Raw genomic sequence first — 21,544 nt, forward strand, 5'->3', positions numbered from 1 at the left:
ATTCCATAGGACTCATCCGAGGAAAAAGTACCTTGGATCCTCCTCTGAATCCCATGAGCGCTCCTCTTTGGTGTCAGACAGTACCTCCTGATGAGATTGTCGAGACCAAACCTGCCTCGGTGCCAAGGAACCATGTCCTCAAGAATAGCATTGAGAAGTCGATGCCTGTCTTGACTCTCTGGCAAAACTTCCTCCACCGACGTCGAGGGAGTACCTGCTTCGGTGCTAGCCAACACCAGGGCTGCATGCGACTCCAGCATCGGAGGCCACACCGCGACTCCGGCAAAGCTTCCACCAACGTTGAGGGAGTGCCAGCTTTGGTGCCAGTCAATACCAGGGCTCCATGAGGCACAAGCATCAGAGGCCGCACTGAAGGCTGAGGGACAAGCGGGGCCGCAATGGAAGGCAGGGTAGGTGCAGGCCGAGCCTTTTTGCCAGTTGGTCTAGCAGCAGAAAGCCTGTCGAAAGTCCTTGGCCAGGGGTCCTTACGACACTTTTGATGTGGCATCCAGGTCTCTGCTCAAAGTATAACAGTATTCAGACTCTTAAGGCTGCGTGTTTCTGACTTGGAACATTTTGTTCATCAGAGGTTGGCGGATGCCCCATGCCGGGGGGATAACCTTTTTTGATAGACGGTTGAAGTTGTTGTTGACCAAACCAAAAAACACACTGATACCATCTCTTCTCTCTCCTGCCGGGTGCCTTCTGCATCAACCTCCTTAGCTAGGAGGACTTTTGGCAAGCCAACAAGTTCCTATTACTATGCTAGCCATAGGTACAATCCTGTGGCTCGCCAGCCTACTTAGGGTCAGCCCCAGCGTGCTCGTTCTCCCCAGGCAAAGCAGGAGACAAGCTTTTGACTGGCTCCAGCAGAGCATAGCCACAATAAAAGTTCCATCCCAGACGGCTTGCCAGTCAGGGGAGGCTAATCTCTGACCGGTGGGTTCTTCAAATAGTCCTCGGATACACCCTCAATTGGCATCTCAAACCTCCAGATTGCCCACGAGATCTAATTTGTTCATCTCTCTGCACAGGCAGATACTTGCAGAGGAACTCTTAGCCCTTCTGAAGGCCCATGTGGTCGAACCCGTTCCTCAAGGGGAAGAAGGGTAGAGATTCTATTCCAGGTACTTCCTTGTGCAGAAGAAAACGGGGAATGTGTTCCATCCTAGACCTAAGGGCTTTGAACAAATTCGTAGTCTGAGAAAAGTTCAGGATGGTTTCCCTGGGCACCCGCCTCCCAATAATTCAGAAAAATTGTTGGCTATGCTCTGTGGACTTAAAGGATGCATATACTCATGTCCCAATACTTCCAGCGCACTGGAAGTGTCTTTGATTTCTGCTGGGAACACATCACTTTCAGTACCGCATGTTGCCTTTTGGCCTCGCATCAGCTCCCAGGGTCTTCACCAAATGTCTAGTGGTAGTTGCAGCATCATTATGCGGACTGGGAGTGCATGTGTTCCATATATCGACGATTGGCTGGTAAAGAGCACCTCGGAGGAGAGTGCTCAGGAGTCCATGAGGATGACTATTCGGGTGCTTCAGCTACTAAGGTTCATTTTAAAGTACCCAAGTCTCCTAGCAGCCCTGTTTGACACAGAGGGTTCGAGCCTACCACCTGGAGACGAGAACGGACAGTGTTGTCTCACTGGCGTCCAAGGTTCGTGCCTCTCAGCAGGTCACAGATCGGCAGATGTTGAGATTGTTGGGCCACATGACTTCCACAGTGCATGTTACACCCAAAGCACTTCTTCACATGAGATCAGCTCAATGGACTCTAACTTCTCAGTGGTATCAAGCCACGGGGAGTCTAGAAGATGTCATCCAGGTGTTCCCAGAGCTTGTATGCTCTCTACAGTGGTGGACCATTCAATCCAATTTGACTTTGACACTTTCATTTCAAATTCCTCATCCACAAAAAGTGCTGACGATGGATGCATCTCTCCTGAGATGGGGGGGGAGAGGAGGTTCATGTAGATGGGCTTTACACTCAAGGAGCTTGGTCCTCCCAGGAAACAGATCTTTGGATCAATCTCCTTGAGCTTCGGGCGAACTGGAATGCTCTAAAGGCATTCAGAGATCAGCTATCACCAAATTATTCTTATCAAACAATCAGGTTGCTGTGTATTACACCAACAAGCAGGGGTACACCAGATCACACCCTCTGTGTCAGGAGGCCATTCAGATGTAGCATTGGGCTCGCCAACACAGCATGTTCCTTTGAGCCACTTATCTGGCGGGCATGAACAATACCCTGGCTGACAGACTGAGCAGGATAATGCAACCGCACAAGTGGTCGCTACACATGGTCATTGCCAAAAGATAGCGTGGAGCACCCCCTCGGTGAAGTTTTTTGCCACTCAGATCAACCACAAGGTTCTTCAGTTCTGTTCTAGGCTTCAGGCCTGCAACAGTCTAGCGTCGGATGCCTTTCTTCTCAATTGGGGGACAGGTCTTCTGTATGCATGTGAAGAAACCAGTTTTTATTTGAAACTTGTTGACTGGGCTCTGATTGTCCTGGAGTTTTGAAGTTACCCATGTATATTCCTTCCCCTGCTTGGTCTGCAAGCTTGGCCTGCAAGCACTCGAATCAGCTGTCATGAGCATAACTTTTGTTTCTCCCTACTGCCTGTACATTGAGTGCATAAGCTTTATTTTTCAGTAAATATCAAATACTGTTATGCACTTCTGGTAAATCGCATGGCAAGGAGAAACACATGAGGAACTGAAGCTATGCAGCCCATATATGACAGACAAAAATTGATAGGACCCTCCAAATAATGAGATGTTCCTCCACAAATATGTGTTTAGGGGAAAAAAGAAGCCAGGTGTTTCATTCAACTTGTTTGCTGTTACTGCATAGTGGGATCACGTGTTACTGATAAGGGATTAACCAATGAGCACAAGTTGTGCATGTGAAAAGAAGCAGGAGAGGATGGTAGAATAAGGGAAATGGCCATTTTTGTAGAATGAGAAAGAGTAATAGAATATAACCATTTATGTGTAATGAAAGAAAACAGGAAAATCCTTATATGAACAATATTAGAATAGATGAAGATCACATGATTTAGAAGAAATCAAACTTATAACAGTATATAAGGGTAGAATGAGAGAGCTTTGCTGAGCAGATTTCTTTGCAACTCAGTCTTGGGGACTTGCTTACTTGGGTGACAAACTGCTCCAGAGGAACAAATAACTTTTGTATGGACAGAGAAATACCAATAACGATTTTACTTGGTTGTGTCGAAAACTTAAGTCTGATTGTCTCTCTTATTCCAGCCAAGGAGTCTACCTCTGAGGGCTGAAGAATATTCCCCTCCCAAGGGGCAAGGGATTGGGAATTACACCCAGTAGTTCTGGCTGTTGCTTCAGTCTTATTTTGGAAGAAGAGGGAGTTAGATCTCTTTGCTAAGGCTCTGTGAAGAATTATATGTCCTTATGTTCCCAGTTACTGTTTAGTTAGCATGCAAATGTTTGTTAGTGTTATATTTGATCCATTTTCACGTACTTGTTACTGTTTGTTATTTGCACATTTTTGTCCACAGTTCAATATTTTTATGAGAATAAACACAACTGTTTGTTCGTTCTGCCTGTCTGGACTGATAAAGAATTCTGGTGGTTTGTGTGTTGGGTTTGTGTGTGCTTTCTGGGAACTGTGGGACCACTGGTAGTGTGGCTCCAGTAACGTAGAAATCACTTGGGATAATTGGAAAGTGGGAAACCTGCCCAGAGGCGGTTGTGACCCAGTCGGTGGGAGAAGGGCGCTAGTGTAGAGGACGAGTGGCAGGTGCAGGCGGATCTCAGCTGTGCTGGGAATAGACTCTCTTAGTGGCCGCTGGGTAACCCCAGGCAGATGGCTAGGCATTTCATGACCATGCATATCCTCCAATACCTCTAGTGGGAAAATGTTTGTTGAAACTCAAGCAAGATTGCGGAACCATGATTCTGATCACGCCATTCTGGCCGTGGCAGATATGGTTCCCTCTTCTGGAATTATGCTGTGAAGAACTGTGGAGATTGGAGGTTTTTTTCCTGACCTTCATCACACAGCATGAGGGTTGCTTCTGCATCCCAACCTCTAGTCTCTGGCTCTTACAGCTTGGATGTTGAGAGCCTATAATTCGCTTCTTTGGGTCTCTCGGAGGGTGTCTCACAGATCTTGCTGGCTTCCAGGAAAGATTCCACTAAGAGGTGTTACTCTTAAATGGAGGAGGTTTGTTGTCTGGTGTGAGAGCAAGGCCCTAGGTCCCCTTACTTGCCCTACACATACCCTGCTTGAAGCCCATCTCTGGACAGCCTTCGCTTCTTGAGAGGTTTGCTTTTGTCAAAGCCCCCTGACAAGCCTCCACCAGTGTCATGGGATCTCATCGTCCTCACCCAACTGATGAAAGCTCCTTTCGATCCACTGAATTCCTGCCATCTGAAGTACTTGACCTGGAAGGTCATTCTCTTGGTGGCTGTTACTTCAGCTCGTAGAGTCGGTGAGCTTCAGACCTTAGTGGTGGATGCACCTTATACTAAGTTTCACCACAACAGAGTAGTCCTCCACACGCACCCTAATTCCCGCCGAAGGTGGTATCGAAGTTCCATCTGAACCAGTTGATTGTCTTGCCAACATTCTTTCCCTGACCTCATGCCCATCCTGGCGAAAGCAGCTTGCACACCTTGGATTGCAAGAGAGCGTTGGAATACTACATGGAGCGGACAAGACCCCACAGATAGTCTGCCCAGCTTTTTGTTTCTTTTGATCCCAACAGGATGGGGGTCGCCATCGGGAAATGCACCATTTCTAATTGGCTAGTAGATATCATTTCCTTCACTTATGCCCAGGCTGGGCTTGTCCTAGAGAGTTATGTCACAGCTCATAATGTCAGAGCCATGGCTGCGTCAGTAGCCCACCTGAGGTCAGTTTCCATTGAAGAAATTTGCAAGGCTGCAATGTGGTCTTTAGTCCACACATTCACATCACACTACTGCCTTGAGCAGGATACCTGACACAACAGTCATTTCGGGCAGACAGTGTTGCAGAATCTGTTTGGGGTCTAGAATCCAACTCCATCCTGCTAGGCTCGTTTTATTTTGTCCCTGGCTGCACTCTCATTCAGATTGTATACAGTTTTAGGTTAATCTGTGTTATGTCCTCACTGTTGCGAGGCCCAATTGTCCAATGTTTGTTTGCTTTTGGTGAGCCTGGATGCTAGGGATTCCCCACTTGTGAGAATATACAAGCCTGCTTGTGCTCTATTTCTCTGCTTGAGGGTTTGGGGCACTTGCGGGGGATTATATTAGGAGGGTGGAGGCCTGTTTTGAGGTTTGGGGCAGTTGTCAGTTTGTTTTAGGATGGTGGGGTTGGGTTATTCTGGCACTTCTAAGAACTACTATCAGTTATTACAGTTCTTCTGTTCTTTGACTCCTTCTTGATCCTTGAGACTTCTCACATCCACTCTTGGTCTTTCCTTATTCCTCTTGCACTCGGCCCACATAAATTCCTTCCTTGTCTTGCTGGTCTTTTGGTACTGGATCTCAGAGAATCCTTGTTCTTTGGGCCCTGGCTAGATTAGCACTCTTGTGGTCCCCCCTCCACAAGATTCAGTGTTCTGGCCACCAGATGGACCTTTTACCTTCACATACTTGTGCACACACATGTACATAGACACACACATACACACACTCGCTTGTTTGCATGCATATCTCCCCCCCCCCGTCCGTCCGTCTGTATACCAATTGCGTGTATTGCCAGTACCATGGTCTTTTCATACCCAGTCCTTGAACAGGCACATATGAGTTTGCAAATGGAGGAAGGAGAAGTGCACAATTTTGTCACCCTATAAGTGTGTACTACAACTTGTTTGTTTATGTATGTTTTAAATATTTTTCTATAAACTTTTCAAAAGTAGAGACATCTGGGACTTTTTTTTCCTGAATTTGCTTATGTTTGAGAAGAGTCAAGTTTGCATCCAGTGGTTTTTAATTCTATGAATGATTTGTTTTAGGATGAAAAATGGAGTAAAAATTTTGATCCAAAACTCCAGACTCTTTTGAGTGAGCTAGAGAGAGGTTTAGGAACCATTCTGAGAAGGTCAGATCCTGCTAGCAAAGGTACCAAATTCAGAGGAGATGATGATACACTAGGTATGTACTAAAACAAGTTCATCCTTAGCTGATATTTTTATTTGTTTTTATATTGTAGTTGGTAGATTACAAGTCATGCTATTAGTATCATCTTCTCTTTTGCAGGGATTCTTACACCCAGTGATGAGTTTCAATTTTGGACTGACCTTGGTCAGAGTGGAAGTAAATTAAATAACAAAGAAAGAGCCAAACACTTCATGGGCCTTTTTCAAACAATTTCACAGGTGACTTTTTTTTTTTTAATGTTACCATGGATATATGCTCTTATTTTAGTAGAAGAAATTTAAAAACGATTGGGGTACCAAACACAATAAAAAAAAAGTTACCCCTCCTTGGGCATGATGAAGTTTGCGCATACTAGGGGTTCTGTGCATTCACTGGCCCTCTACAAAACTGGCTCATACACATGTGAGCAATTTCACTCTTGGTTCATTTACATCTTTAAAATTTAGCTAAAGATGTAAATGAAACAAGAGCATCTGCATCTCTTAGTACCCGTTTCCATGAAATTTAGCTAACTGAGAACATTTCCTGGATTACTACATAGGGCCTTACTCCTTGCAGTAAGAGTTCCCTGGCTGAGACAGCCATCACTATTGTACAATGGATTGGACTTTCTATTCCATAAAGTTGACATACAGACCTCTCTCAAGCATCCGACAATAATAATAAATTGTTGCTCATTCTCGCATGTTGTCACATCTTGGTGTCTTCTGCATTGCTGACTCTGGCAATGTTTGAGATAAGAGAGAAAAAGTAAAAAAAGAATAGAAAGTGTTCTTTGTGCAGTAGCACAAAAAATTTTAAGTGCCTACTGACCCGAGTTGGAGGTCTCCCAGGACCCTCTCACCTGAAAGGACTTCAACTCCCAAGGCTTAATGCCTCCTACCAGCCCTGATGCAAGGCCAAAGGGTGTTAAAATTCTCCCATTTCCTAAGTCCCACCCCTTCCTAAAATCAAAGGGATTGTCCATACCCTCACTTATTGTTATTCTGAGTCCTAGTGGTAGTGCTACAAGAATATCACTAGAAGTTAGCTGGTACCATTTTGAAGCGGGCAGTCTGCAGGGCAGGATTGAGAGAGGATTGCTTCTGCCCTCGGGGCCGGCACAACCCGGTAAGCTTGGTAAGTATGGCAGGGGGGCTCCAAGCTCTGGAGAGCACCACAAGCCATGCTTACTTCTGCCAGCAGCTCACAGTTCCAGCCTTAACCTAATCTAATCTGTCCCTTTGCCCCAACTATGTATTTCTCCTATCTGGAACTGGTAATTACCACTTGCGAAATTATGTAAGCCACATTGACTACTACTACTACTTATCATTTCTATAGCGCTACTAGACGTACACAGCGCTGTACACTTGAACGTTGAGCCTGTAAAGAGGTGGAAAAATGTGGGATACAAATGTTTTTTATATATATATATATATATATATATATATATATATATATATATGAAAAGGCCTTTATAAAATTGCCCTCAAAGTTAGTAAATTAGACTTCACTGAGAATAATGAGGCTTGCCTGGTTTAAATTGGTTAATGCATACCTTGACAAATTTTTACTAAATCTAGGAACCAGCCCAAAAACGTAGGAACCAGCAACGGAGACCTCTCTGTCTTCTCTCTCCCCGTCCTTCCAACATTGTCCCCAGTGAAGTTGGGGGGATAGGGGTGGAGGATCCCCTTCCAAATCAGCAATAGCTCTTTTAGAAACTCTTACGTGAAGGTGTGTTTTCAAAGCACTTTGACTTGCAAAATTCCGTAGCTGTTTTCCTATTTTGTCTCTGTGGGAAAAGGAACATTAATAATCTGTTCCTAGCAGTGCCTCTGTAGGTCATTGGCAAAAGCATTTGCCTCTTTGTTTCATGGATCACAAAAGCCTAGGGCCCCACTAGTCTCTCTCTAGCTCGCATATACCCTCCTCCCCACAGACTTCACCCAGTTGGTCTCTAATACTGCTATCTATTCCCTTCACCTCGTGGCAGTCTTTTTCAAAAGAAACAGCATGCTTCCTAGTCCCCCCGCTGTGATTTGGCTCTCAGGTAAATTTGAACCGCGCAGTATGGGAAGTTGGAGCTGGTCTCGTGGTTTTGAGGCCTGGAAACTTCCTGTACCGTTCTGCTCAGACTTCCATAGAGAGCCAAATCATGGTGCAGAAGTAAGAAATATGACATTTGAGGTAGTGTTTATAAAACACAGAAGGCAAAAGTAGAGACTAATAGACGATTCACCACTGGAGACGTGAGTCCAACAGTCTTTATTATATCAGAGATAGCGACCCGACACAGGCCGTTTCTGAGAATTTGTTGAGCCCTGGGTTAATGCATGTTGGTAAATGAGGCCCTAGGTTTATAGTGGCAGCAAATTAATTTTTTCCAATGTGGGAGGAAAAAAGTGCCTTTCAATTAACTACTACTATTAAACATTTCTATAGCGCTACTAGACTTACGCAGAGCTGTACAAATTAACATGAAAAGACAGTCCCTGCTCAACAGAGCTTACAATCTAAATTGGACAGATGAACATACAGCTAGGGGTGGGGAAATTGCAGTGGTAGGGGTGATAATTAAGTTTTAGAACTCCTAAACTTAATATGTAGGCCACTCAGACAAAAAGGATGTACTTTATTTGGAAATTGAATTTCAAATTGTTTTACATTTACTCTGTTTTTCTGTTGCATTTGGTTTGTTTGCAGTATTATAACAGCTTGGATAGCATTTCTCTGTTTGATGTTGTGGAGTTAGTGGAGACGACCCGGGAAGCTGTTGATGACATATGGAGACAAACTGAATATGATCCATATCCTGAGTCTCGCATGCTGCATCTTTTGGATATTATCGGTAACTGTGGCATTCCTTCCTTTATGTCAGTTGACTATTAATCTAGATCAGGGGTTCTCAACCCAGTCCTCAGGACACACCCAGCCAGTGAGGTTTTCAGGATACCCTCAGTATGAATATGCATAAGATAAACTTGCATACAATGAAAGTAGAGCATGCAGATCTATGTCGTGCATGTTTATTGTGGATATCCTGAAAACCTGAGTGGCTGGGTGTGTCCCAAGGACTGGGTTAAAAACCCCTGATCTAGATTGAGGACCATTTCTGAATGCAGGACCTTGCTGACTTAGTAAAATTGATCAAATCATTCAGAGTGCTTGGTTCTTTTCAGAAGGCAAAGAGACAAAAAAAAGTAAAGGCAACAAAAGTCCCAAATTCTTAAACTGCATGCACTGGCTTCTGTGAATAGCAGCACCATGTTTTGAATATGCAGTCTGCCACAGAGCCACACTCGGAGCACTCAAAATTCCTGATGCGGGTCTCATGTCTGAAACACGATTCGTGTTTGAGTCTTACTTGCCAACCAATAAAGTTTTTGCTGCTGTCTGGCAAAGGTATGCATTGAGCTTTGAATAGCCTCATGGTCTGTGGCCCTAGACCAAGACTATGACTATGATGGCCAGCAGAGGTGGTTGGAAGAAGTGGTTTAGTTGCCAGAAGATATTCCTAAAGTTTGTGAATGATGGCTTTAGGCACTTAAGATAGGTTTCAGAACTGGAAGCCTTGCATGAAGCAGTAATAAGGTGCTGGGATTAAAATGTTTTAAAAAAGAAATCTTCCAAAATAGACTGCTTAAAATGTAAAATGTAGATTGTTAGCTTGTAAAACCATTAGTCTGATGTTGAACTGGGTAGTTGTTTTGCTTGAGCTCTAAAATGAATAGCCTTTCTAACGGACAAGGCTATACAATAAATGAACAGAGAAGATATGTTTCCTAGTTTTCATGTTTAGTACCAAACTCTCTACAATCTAGACTGCATCGTTTTGATGCTGACTTACATAATATAGTACAGACTTGAATCTGTGTTGAAACTTCTTTGCACAGTTTCCAGTAGGCAACATAACCTGCATGCCTTGTGCTCAGCATATTCTAATGGTAGGCTTCCCTCTGCTGAATATATGTGTATTAACTAGTGATTTAGAAGCACACTCCTAATTACTGTGCCATTAAGCAAATGCTTTGGCAACCTGTAAGCATTATAGGTTGCCAAAGTCCATAGGATTTGGGAATTCTTAAACCAGATTATGTAAGAGTTCACTTTGTTACTCTCAAATTAAAGGTTTTTATTTTGAAAGCAATTTATATTACTATCATGCTATTATCTCTGTTTGTTTTTTAGCTGGCTCTCTTGGTAGATGTGTTAAGAAAAATCTTGGGACATTAAATCTGTGGAAGGACTCTTACCTCACAGTAAAAGAGAATTTGAAGGCTGGCATCACAATTTGTGAACAGTGGGTAGCAGCATGCAGTCATCTAACAGGACAGCTCTGGCAACGTTATACTCCTCATCCATGGAAAGATGAGAAATACTATCCAGAATCTTTGGATAAACTTGGAAAACGCATTGAAGAGGTATCTATTGAATGTGTTTAATGTTCTAATGATGATGATTGAGTTTAAGCTTATCTTTCACGACCTTTCTGCTTTTCAGAGGACAGCCTCTCTATTACACTATAGCAGATGAGGTAGGGAAAAGACTTGTCCTGTGATGTATTGACTTTTTTAAACTAGTAGTTATCACCGCTTCATCCTACCTCACCCGAGAGCTAAGAAGGTTTATGCAAACTAAGAGATTGACTTCTGTGGTACATAAATTAATGGAAACGCTTTTAAAACAGAATAGTAAAGTTTTTGGAATTCAGTGGATTACAAGACCTGAGGAAACATGTTTTCACTAGAGGCAGGTCTTGTCAAACAAATCTGATTAATTTCTTTGACTGGGTAACTAGAGAGTTGGATCAAAGGAGAACACTAGATGTGGTGTATTTAGATTTTAGCAAAGCCTTTGACATGGTTCTGCATAGACAACTAATAAACTGAGTGCCTTTGGTATGGGCCTTAAAGTAACTGACTGGATTAGGAACTGGTTAAGTGGAAGGCAACAGAGGGCAGTGATAAATGGAGCTCATTCAGAGGAAAAGGATGTTACCAGTGGTGTACCGCTGAAGGGCTGTCTGGTAAGGTGTCATGAAATGCCTAGCCACCCGCCTGGGACTACCCCGTGGCCATTTAGAGGGTCTATCCCCAGCACAGCTTGGGTCCGCCTGCACCTGCTGCTCGTGCTGTACACTAGCACCCTCCTCCCACCAACTGGGTCACAACCGCCTCGGGGCGAGTCTCCCACTGTTAATCCCCAGTGACTTCTAGGTTACTAGGTCCACACTCCCAGTGGTTCCATAGTTCCCAGAAAGCACTTACAGATCCAACACACAAACCACCAGGGTCCAGACAGGCAGAGTCAACAAACTAAACAGATTTATTGGCACACACGAACAAAACCATGTGCAATCAGCAAACAATAACAGGTAACTGAAATATGGATCAATTATTACAGTAAACATTCGTTACTTCCTAAAAAGTATCTGGGGAGATCAGGACACATATAGCTGTTCACCAGTTATCAAATATGACTGTTTTTTTTACAGTGCTTCAGCAAAAATCTCTCTCTCTTATATATCTCAAACTGGAGCAAATGCCAGTACAATTGAAATGAGAAACCCCCCCCAAAAAAACTCATGGGCCAATCAGCTCCGGACTTGGCAAAGCTTGAGGAATGATCTGGAATTTGGCAGCTAGGATTTGATGCTAAAATGCATGGTCATGTATTTGGCCTCAAAAAGCCAGTACAGTTTAGAGGATGAAGTACTTTTGTGCATGAAAGAGGAGCGGGATTTGGGTGTGATCGTATGTGATGATCTTAAGGTGGTTAAACAGGTAGAAAAGGCAATGGCGAAAGCTAGAAGGATGCTTGGGTGCATGGGGAGAGGAATGGCCAGTAGGAAAAAGGAGGTGATGATGCCCCTGTATAAGACTCTGGCGAGACCCTCATTTAGAGTATTGTGTACAATTTTGGAGATCGTACCTTCAAAAAGATATAAGCAGGATGGGTTCGGTCTAGAGGGTGGCTACTAAAATGTTTAGTGGTCCTCATTATAAAGCGTGTGGGGACAGACTTAAATATCTTATATGTATACTTTGGGGAAAAAAGGCAGGAAAGGGGAGATGCGATAAAGACATTTTAAATACCTATGCAGCATAAATGCACAGGAGGCTAGTCTCGTTGAATTGAAAGGATGCTCTGGAGCGAGGGGGCATAGGACGAAGGTGAAAGGGGCAGATTCAGAAGTAACTTGAGGAAATATTTCACAGGAAGTGCAGTGAATTTGTGGGTCAGCTTACCGATGGAAGTGGTGGAGACAAAAATAATATCAGAAGCCATGAGAACTTGGGACAAGTACATATGATCTCTAAAGGAGTGAAGGGAGAGTAGATGGCATGGTTGCATTGCTATGAGAGACTTGTCTCTTGGCAACTCTCTTAAAGTAAGATTTGAGGTGAATTACATCTGTTCAAATAAAAGAAAAACTGATATAATCAGCAGTTCAAATAAAAGAAAATATGCTATAAAACAAGTAAAATCTTACCCCCCCCCCCTCCAGGCCTAGTAAATAAATAAGTTGTTTCAAAGTTTTTCGAAACAGTAAATGGCTCCTCATCGAGCATAACTCAGAGGGAAGACTATTCCAGAAATGAACTGCTGAAAAGAAAAAAGATTAAGAGAAAATAGCTTTAAACCGTATACGTTTAGTTGAAGGAAAAGCCAACATAAAATTGCAAGTCCTGGAGCTTGTCCTAAATTTTAACGAATTAGCTGAGATGCACCTTTAGGGCCAGTACAATCCATAAACTTAAATACAAAGTATTTTAAAAATAATTTGAGCCTGCATAGGCAGCCAATGCAAAACACTCAACAGAGGAATTATATGATCTATTCGAGTTTTCCGAAATATCAGCCTAGCAGCTGAATTCTGAATCATTTGAATTCTAAAGGCTTGCTTAGAGGACAAACCCAGGTATAAAGAATTGCCATGGTCTAATATTGATAACATTGTTCATTGCACAATAATCCTAAAATGATCTTGTAAGAAATAAGATCTCAGCAATGGTAATTAAATAAGCTTTTCTAATCGGGCCATTAATCTGTGGCCAAAAATATAGAAACAAAGATCACTTTCAAATAATATAGGACTATCTTGCAGATATCTCAAAACGTCTAATCGACAAATGTTACAATACAATTTATTTCCACACTAATGGATGAGGATACAAGTGGTAAAATATAAGGAAAAAGGCCTCAAAGGTCTGCCATGCTCACTGGACAATGCCAGGATAAATTTAGCACAGACACAGACTAAAAACCTCCAAATAATATTTTTATTTATTTTTTAATTCTGTTTTTCACTTCTTCTAAATTATCATAGTTAGGAAATTTTCATTCACATCAGGTTAGCCTTTGTAACATATTCAAAGCATATTATTTCTGCCAATGCTAAACATTACAATCATCCGCACTTATCTGCTAATTCCCAACAGGGAATCAGAAGAAAATGAAGGCACAGTGAAATGCGTTCCCTTGATAAAGCATGAATGCGAAACGGGACCAGGTGGGGAGGACCATGGCCCGCGGGTCTCTATCCCTTGGTGCTGAAAGAGAGAGAAGTTGGCCTTTCGTAAGGTGGATTTTTTGGTGACAGCGGTTGCCAACCATCTTGCTGGTCGAAGGCAGCATGGCCTTGAAGGACCTGCAGGATAGGAAACTGGTGCAGGCCTTTGAGGTGTCCGCCCTGTGACAGCAGGCGTCCATTTGCAGCTCATTTGTGGCAAGGGCCTGTTTGCAATGGCACCAATGGTCTAGTTCCTGGGGTGGTTCCCGAGCGGCCCGGCTAGAGGCGGGCTTGGCCTATTTGGCAGATGCTGTGTATGATATGCTTAGAGCTTCAGCCAAGGGCATGTCATTTGGCAGTCAACCGTGAGGTGTCAGCTCTGGCTATGGGCCTGGGTGGTGGATGCCGCCTCATAGGCACATCTAGTAAAGTTGCCCTTTTGAGGGAAATTGCATTTGGGGGAGGACCTCAACAATTTGGTTAAGTTGCTGGGGGAGTCTAAGCCTCAACGGTTTTCTGAGAACATTCCTCTGGTTGCTTGTCGGTCCTGGCTCGTACCTGTTTTCAGGGCAGCAAAAAATACAGTCCTGGCCATCCGTCCTTTGGCCAGAAGCCGTGGTTTCAATCCCGCTAGTCTTCCTTTCTGGGAGACAGGAAGCCTCTGGGGCAAACAAGCTGAGTGGTGGCTACTTCCAGGCAGTCGCAATAATGCCAGGCCGGTCCACCTGTCTAGGCCAATAGTGGGATGCCACTGGGTATGTGGACCAGTGGGTTCTGGGCAATCTGCGTGATGGTTACAAACTGGAGTTCTCCCGCCCAAGTCGCTCCTCTCTTCTTTGGTTTTCTTGTTGGGGTACCATGGGGGTGGTGCATATTAGATCCACGGTAGAGTCCTTATTGAATCTTTGAGCCATTGTGCCTGTTCCGCCCGCTGAATGCAGCCTAGGATGGTACTCTGTATATTTAGTGGTCCCTAAGAAAGAAACCCTTAAGTCCGTGATTGCATCCGTGAGGCAGGGGGAGTTTCTCACCACTTTCGACCTGAAGGAGGTGTACCTTCACATCCCCATCTGGGTTCCCCATCAGCAATTCCTTCATTTTTGCAGTTTTGGGCATCATTTCCAGTTCTGGTCCCTCCCGTTTGGTCTGGTCAGTTGCCCCGAGGACTTTCTCCAAGGTCATGATAGTGGTTGTGGCCTTTCTGCGGAAACAGGGAATTCATGTTCACCCATACCTAGATGACTGGCTAATCTGAGTGTCATCTTACCAGGACAGCGTGGAGACCACTTCCACAGTGGTCTGCCCATTGCAGCCCTTGGGTTGGGTGATCAGTTTCGATAAGAGCAAGCTGGTTCCGTCGCAACGGTTGGAGTACTTAGAAACGTAGAAATATGACGGCAGATAAAGGCCAAATGGCCCATCCAGTCTGCCCATCCTCCTTAACCCTTAACTCTTTTTCCTAAAGGATCACACGTTTGTCCTATGCTTTCTTAAACTCTGACACATTCCTCGTCTCCACAACCTCCACTGGGAGGCCATTTCACGCTTCCACTACCTTTTCCGTAAATGAATACTTTCTTAGATTCCTTCTAAGCCTATTTCCTCTTAACTTTATCATATGCCCCCTCATTCCAGAGTTTTCCTTCATTTGAAAAAGGTTCTGTTCCTGTACAGTAATGACCCTGATATATTTACATGTTCTGTCATATCTTTTCTTTCCCTCCTTTCTTCCAGCGTATACATGTTGAGGTTCATAAGCCTGTTCTTATACGTTTTACGTCCAAGACCGCTTACCAGTTCTGTAGCTGCCTTCTGGACCGACAGGTGTTCCTGATGGCTCATGCGCCAGGTTCGTGCTCTTCTACTGCTTCCCCAGCCATGGGCCTGGGCATGTACTCAGCTCTGTCACAGCAGCCATGGAAGTGGTGCCTTGGGTGAGGGCACACATGTGTCTGCTGCAGCAGTCTCTGCTCAGTTGATAGACTCTGGTTTCAGAGGACTACGGCGTCTGGCTTTCCTGGATGTTGGCAGCCAGACAGAGCATGAGGTGGTGACTGCTTTTCGGTCGTTGAGCCTAGGCATGCCCTTCTCGATCTTGCATTGGAAGGTGGTGACACGGATGCCAGCTTGTCATGCTGGGGGGCTGCTCACATTGCAGGGCCGCTCAACGTGGAGGCCAACTTTCTCAGTTGGGACGCTCTGGATCCCAGTGAATGGGAGCTGTCGGCCAGGGCGTTTCAGCTGATGGTGAGTTGTTGGGGCGTCCTGTGCTTGGATCTCACGAGGGCCAATGCCAAGGCTTCCCAGTTCTTCAGCCATCACAGGGAACAGAACTCTGGGTCTGGATGCCCTGCTTTAGCCGTGGCTGAGTGGGGGGCCTTTTCTATGCCTTCCCCCATGGCCGATTATAGGCTGGTTGTTGAGGAGAGGGGTGGCCCATTGGGGCAGGGTGATCCTGGTGGCCCCGGACTAGCCGAGGCTCTCGTGGCATTCAGATCTCGTATGGCTTCTGGACGGGGAGCCACTGCACTCCTCTCAAGATCGAGGGCTCCTCTGTCAGGGGCTGGTGTCCATTGAGGATCCCTCCCCCTTTGGTCTTACTGTTTGGCCCTTGAGAGAGCTTGGCTGAGGAAGGAGGGCTATTCAGATTTGGTCATTGCTGTTCTGCTCAGTGCCAGGAAGCGCTCTACTTCCTTGACATATGCCCGAATCTGATATGTTTTTGAGACCTTCCGGAAAGGGTCCTTAATCTGGTTCTGTGGGCACTTCAGCGTTCCCCGTTTGAGCCTTATCGCAAGGCTACCCTGTAAAACCTCACTGAAGACTGTGTTCTTGGTGGCATTACATCGGCCGCTGCATATCGGAACTTCAGGCGCTTTCTTACAGGGACCCGTTTCTCTGTTTTTCGGATGGTACCTTCCTTCTTGCCCAAGGTAGTTTCGGCTTTCCATATTAATCAAACTGTAGATCTTCCTTCCCTTTGTCGGGAGGATGTTGGGGACCAGCTCACCTCGTTGAGGCTGCTGGACATTCGTAGGACTCTTGTATGTTATCTGGAGGCTACCAATGACTTTCGTCATTCAGATAGACTCTTTGTGATCTTTGGTAAGCAGAAGTTGGGCCTCATGGCATTGAAGGAGGCAGTAGTTTCTGGCAGGGAAGTCTCCCCCGCAGAGATTAAAGACTCTCTACCAGACATATGGCTACATCTTGGGCAGAGGCCTCTCTGTCTTCTCCGCCGGATATCTGTAGGGCTGCGACTTGGGCTTCGCCACATACCTTCAGTAAGAATTATATAGTGTATGTTGCTGCATGGTCAGAGGCCACATTTGGGGTGTCTGTTTTGCATGCAGCTGCACATCCTTGTAGGGCTTGCTTTTGAAACATCCCACACATCCTGGAATAGTGGGAAGTAACATATTGAAAGGAGAAATTAGGTCTTGCCTGATAATTTTCTTTACATTAGTTTTTCACACTATTCCAGGAGCTCTTCCATGGCTCGACTCCCTCCTTGGCGACTCTGTGCTTTGTTTTTTGGATCCTGTGTTCCCAGGGGCTTGGCCTTCATGGCGTTTCGAGTGGCTGTCGCGGCTGGTTGCTGACCATGCACCTGGTTGCGTGTTCTTTCTTTATTGCATGTGGATCGATAGTGAGGGCTAGCAGGAGGCTATGTAGTGGTGCTCAGTTCTGTATTCTCTATCTCCTCCTGCTGGTCAATGGACATAACTACCCACACGCCTGGAATAGTGCAAAGAAGTAATGGAACTAAAATTTCGGGTAAGACCTAATTTCTCCTTTGTGCTTTGTCCTGTTTGTCTCTTCCTCCCCCTCCGCCCCCATAGGTACCCGTGGGCCTATTTTACAATCCCTGGTGGTCTAGCAGTGTAGTTGAGGCAGGAGCAATCCCCATTTACCCTTGCCTGTTCTAGCTCTGCTCTCAGAATGGTTGCCACAACTAGGGCATTGCTTCTGCCCAGCTATACCACAGGGATTGTAAGGTAGTCCTGGAAGAGGGGAGTGGGCTAATCTTTGTATTCAATTTTTTTTTTGTCCTTCAATTGTAAGCAATTCAGTTATTTTATTTTTTATTTCCATTTTGCTTGCACCTTTTTCAGTAGTAGCTCAGCTCAAGGTGAGTTACATTCAGGTACACTGGATATTTCTCTGTCCCAGGAGGGTTCACAATCCAAGTTTGTACCTGAGGCAATGGAGGTTTAAGTGACTTGCCCAAGGAGCAGCAGTGGGGTTTGAACCGGCCACCTCTGGATTGCAAGACCGGTGCTCTAACCACTCGGCCACTCCTCCACTCCACTCCACTATGATCTATAACAATAGTTTATGTGGTAAATAGTGTTCCAAATAAATGCTTTTGATAAAAAAAATTTTGCCAGGAATTTTAAGTCTGTGAATGTGTTGTAAGCTCCTTAGGAATTAGCCTCTCTGTAGAGTTATGATGTCGGCTGTCACTCCAAGTATGGCTGAAAGCTACTGGGATAGCACTGTAGCTTTTAGTTTCAGTTTTCATTACCTGCAATTCGTGCGTGGAGTCTATTTTGCTTGGAGGTAAAATACAGTTTTTTTTTTTTTATAATTTAAACTATTATATTCTGGCTTGGATACTTGTATGCACAAAAATTAACAAGCCAGCAAAGTGCATTTTTTACTGGCAATAGCTGGTTAAGGGAGCATGGAGTTGAGAGAGAGAGAGAAATATTTCCTATTTTTTTGGCTGCAAAGGTTTTTTTTTCTCCATTAGGTAGTTGTTTTTCTTTGTAGTTTGGTTCAGAGGAATATTGGAACCAGTGATGGGAGCCGTTGAAATTGGGGTAGAGGTTTCGCTTTGTTTAAAAAAAATTGTCTTGACATATTCTGTATTTTGGGTTGGAGTCAATCTCGGAGCAAATTAATTTTTTGATAGGTTTCTGATGATTTTTGCTTTCCAATATTTGATTTTTGAGGTTTGTGATAAAATAACCCATCTTAACGGTAGCCCACGTTGATAACTTCCCTCTTAATCTCTTATATATATTGGTCTGGAAGGACTAAAGGAAATGAAATTAAGAACTAAGGGGTAGATATTCTGCTGTCAGTGTCTAGTGTTTTTTTTAGCCGGTGGTGGTGTTATTCCCAAATATTCATGTCAGGGCCATATCTGGGCACTGGCATTGAATATTTGGGTTTATGCAGCTGGCTATCTCTTATGTGGTTAAGTGTGATATTCACTACTTAACCACCTAAGCAACACCACATAAAGATAGGAGTAAGGCTCAGATTCACTAAGATCCCCATTAAGAATCCATCCATATTTTCAAATCTAGTAAAAATTACTGATTTAGAAATACAGATGGATTCCCAAAGAGAATCGTATGCAACTGAGCTACTTGTTGCTTTTGCGACCTAAGTCATTTGCATGGGGAAGCCAGTCGGCCAGCTGAGCATGCTCAGAGCAACCCATTGCTAAGCTTGGCTGCTCTGCACACGCTACAGACAGCTCTCATACACGCAGACAAACTGCATGTATGAAAGTTGCCGTAGCTTTTTTTTGTTTTTCTTTCCTTTTTCAAAAACTGTGATGCAGGGAGCCTGCACTTGCTGATTGTAGTGCTTGGCCAGATGATTTTGGGAATGTAGCTACAGAGGTAGAAGAAGAGTGGTGGCACAGAGGATTGCCGAGGCTCTGCTAATTTGAACTCATGGACAGATCAGAACCTGGCACCGGACAAAACAGAGCAATAATAAGAACTGCAGTCTCCTGGGAAGGGGGGTAGATCCCAAAACTTTCAATTGCTTCCCACCCCCAGGTTCTCGCTCATGCTAGAATAACTGATTTCAAAAGAAAAGGCAGATAGGCAATCGATTTTGAAAAGTGATGACTAAATGTACCATGTGCACTGTGATGTCTGTTTTAGTGGCCCTTTTATGAGGAGAAATCTGCATGAGTATAACACATGCTAACTCTGGATATACAACCCCCCCCCCCCACCCCTTCCCTCTACTGTTTTGGCTGTCAATATGCAGTACCGACAGCTCCTGACCACCCATTAAGTTTTCCTTGATAAAGCTAGAGACTGCTTCTGTGTATTGGATCGGAAATGGCTGTGCATCGCCTTCCATGCACATTTGTATAGTAATTAGCTCATTATAATAGCTTTGCATTCTGTTTTCGTTAGCTGCTAACATGATAGGAAAAGAGCTTGGAGAACCCTTTTGTGCATGTCTCGTTTTACTCCTTGCTTGCTAAACCAGCTAGAACTGGTATAAAAACCACGTTGCTGGCTCTGTTTGGCTTTGTGCATCTGGGCCTGAATTTTATGTGGTCTGATCTGGCTACTTAACTTAGGTGGTTAAGTGCTGAATATCGGCGTTTAACTGCATAAGTGCCAACTCCACCCCTGGACTGCCCACAGAATAGCTGGCTTTGAGTTTAGCGGTCTGTGATGATATTCAGCAGCATTAACTGATTAAGTGCCACTGAATATCAGCAGATAGCCCCAAACAAGCAATTTAACCTGCAAGAAGCTGTTTCTGGCCAGCCCTAGGTTTTTATATTTCACCTTCATTGAAAAATTTGCCTAAACCATTTTAAAACCCAACAGTGCTATTAAATGTCGACGTATCTTTTGGTAATAAATTCCACAATTTTATATATGTAGACTGAAAAATATTTTAAGGGCCTTGTTTATTAAAGTGTGCTAGCGTTTTTAGCTCACTCTAACACTAGAAACACCCATATATTCCTATGGGTGTCTCTAGCATTAGCGCACGCTAAAAATGCTAGCATGCCTATAGTGCAGCTTAGTAAAGAGGACCCTTAGGGCTATGTTTACTAAGCGGTGCTATGGACGCGTTCGCGTTTTTAACGCGTGTAAATGGTGTACGTGTGTTAAACGCTAACGCACCTATAGAAATGTATAGGCGTGTTAGCATTTAACGTGCCTTAAATTTACAGGAGCGTTAAAAATGCTAACTCACCTTAGTAAACATACCCCTAAGTTTGCTTTAAATCTGTTATCAGTTTCCTGAGTCACCTTATCCTAACACTTTGAAAGGGTAAATAACCATTTCCTATTGACTAGTTTTTCATAACTTATGATTTTATGTTTCAATAATTTTTATTCATGACACATCCAATTGAACAGCATTCAAACAGATGTAATACAAATATAACCATACTCATTGTCATAAAAAATGTTTTTGAACAGTAATCTCCCCCATCCCTTGCCCCTGAAACTGGATATTCTCTGAGGACAAGGAGGCTGATATTCTCACATGTGGGTGACGTCAAGTCGGCCCAGAGGATTTTCTAGCAAAATCTAAAAGTCTCTTCAACTGTGCTTGGTCGTGCGGGCGATCACACCGTGCATGCGCGCACACGGCTTCCCGCCAGCCCTGCGGACACGCTCCTCAGTTGCTTTTTTTCCGCGTCTCAAGAGACACGGAGTTTTGGCGCTGCGTGTGTTTTGTTCTCGGAGTAGTCTCTTCATAGTGTTAAAATATATATATATATATATATTTTCCCCTTATTTCTTTGTTATTGTTTTCGTTTTCAAGTTTCCTTTATCTTTTTGTTGCGACCGTTTTTAGGTTGCTCTGTCGGGTGGTGTTCCCCTTTTTTTGTGTCTTTTTTTTATTGACACCATCACATCTTTTGATTTAGCCGAGGCTGTTTTCCCCGTGATGTCCTCGAAGACGCCCAGCAGCTTCAAGCCTTGTGCCCGCTGCAACCGGACTATCTCTGGCACTGATCCGCACTCCTGGTGTCTTCAGTGCCTTGGGCCAGACCATCGTCCGGAAAGTTGTAAGTTGTGTCTGAAAATGAAAAAGCGCACTCAACTTTCTCGGGAGGCCCAGAGAGAGAAGATTTTGGATCCGGTACCTCAACGTCGGCATCGACATCGGTACTGT

The 21,544-nt window shown here is 44.2% G+C and overlaps 1 protein-coding gene across 1 annotated transcript in view; it reads left to right on the plus strand.

The window, feature by feature from the left end:
- Nucleotides 1–21,544, plus strand: part of DYNC2H1 (dynein cytoplasmic 2 heavy chain 1) — a 1,078,189-nt gene that overhangs the window by 16,233 nt on the left and 1,040,412 nt on the right. Inside the window, 4 exon segments of the mRNA XM_030202388.1 lie at nt 5,997–6,135; nt 6,241–6,359; nt 8,830–8,974; nt 10,315–10,547. Coding sequence (XP_030058248.1) covers nt 5,997–6,135; nt 6,241–6,359; nt 8,830–8,974; nt 10,315–10,547 — 636 coding nt within the window.

Source organism: Microcaecilia unicolor, chromosome 4 (genome assembly GCF_901765095.1).
Source record: "Microcaecilia unicolor chromosome 4, aMicUni1.1, whole genome shotgun sequence".
NCBI classification, from domain to species: Eukaryota; Metazoa; Chordata; class Amphibia; order Gymnophiona; family Siphonopidae; genus Microcaecilia; species Microcaecilia unicolor.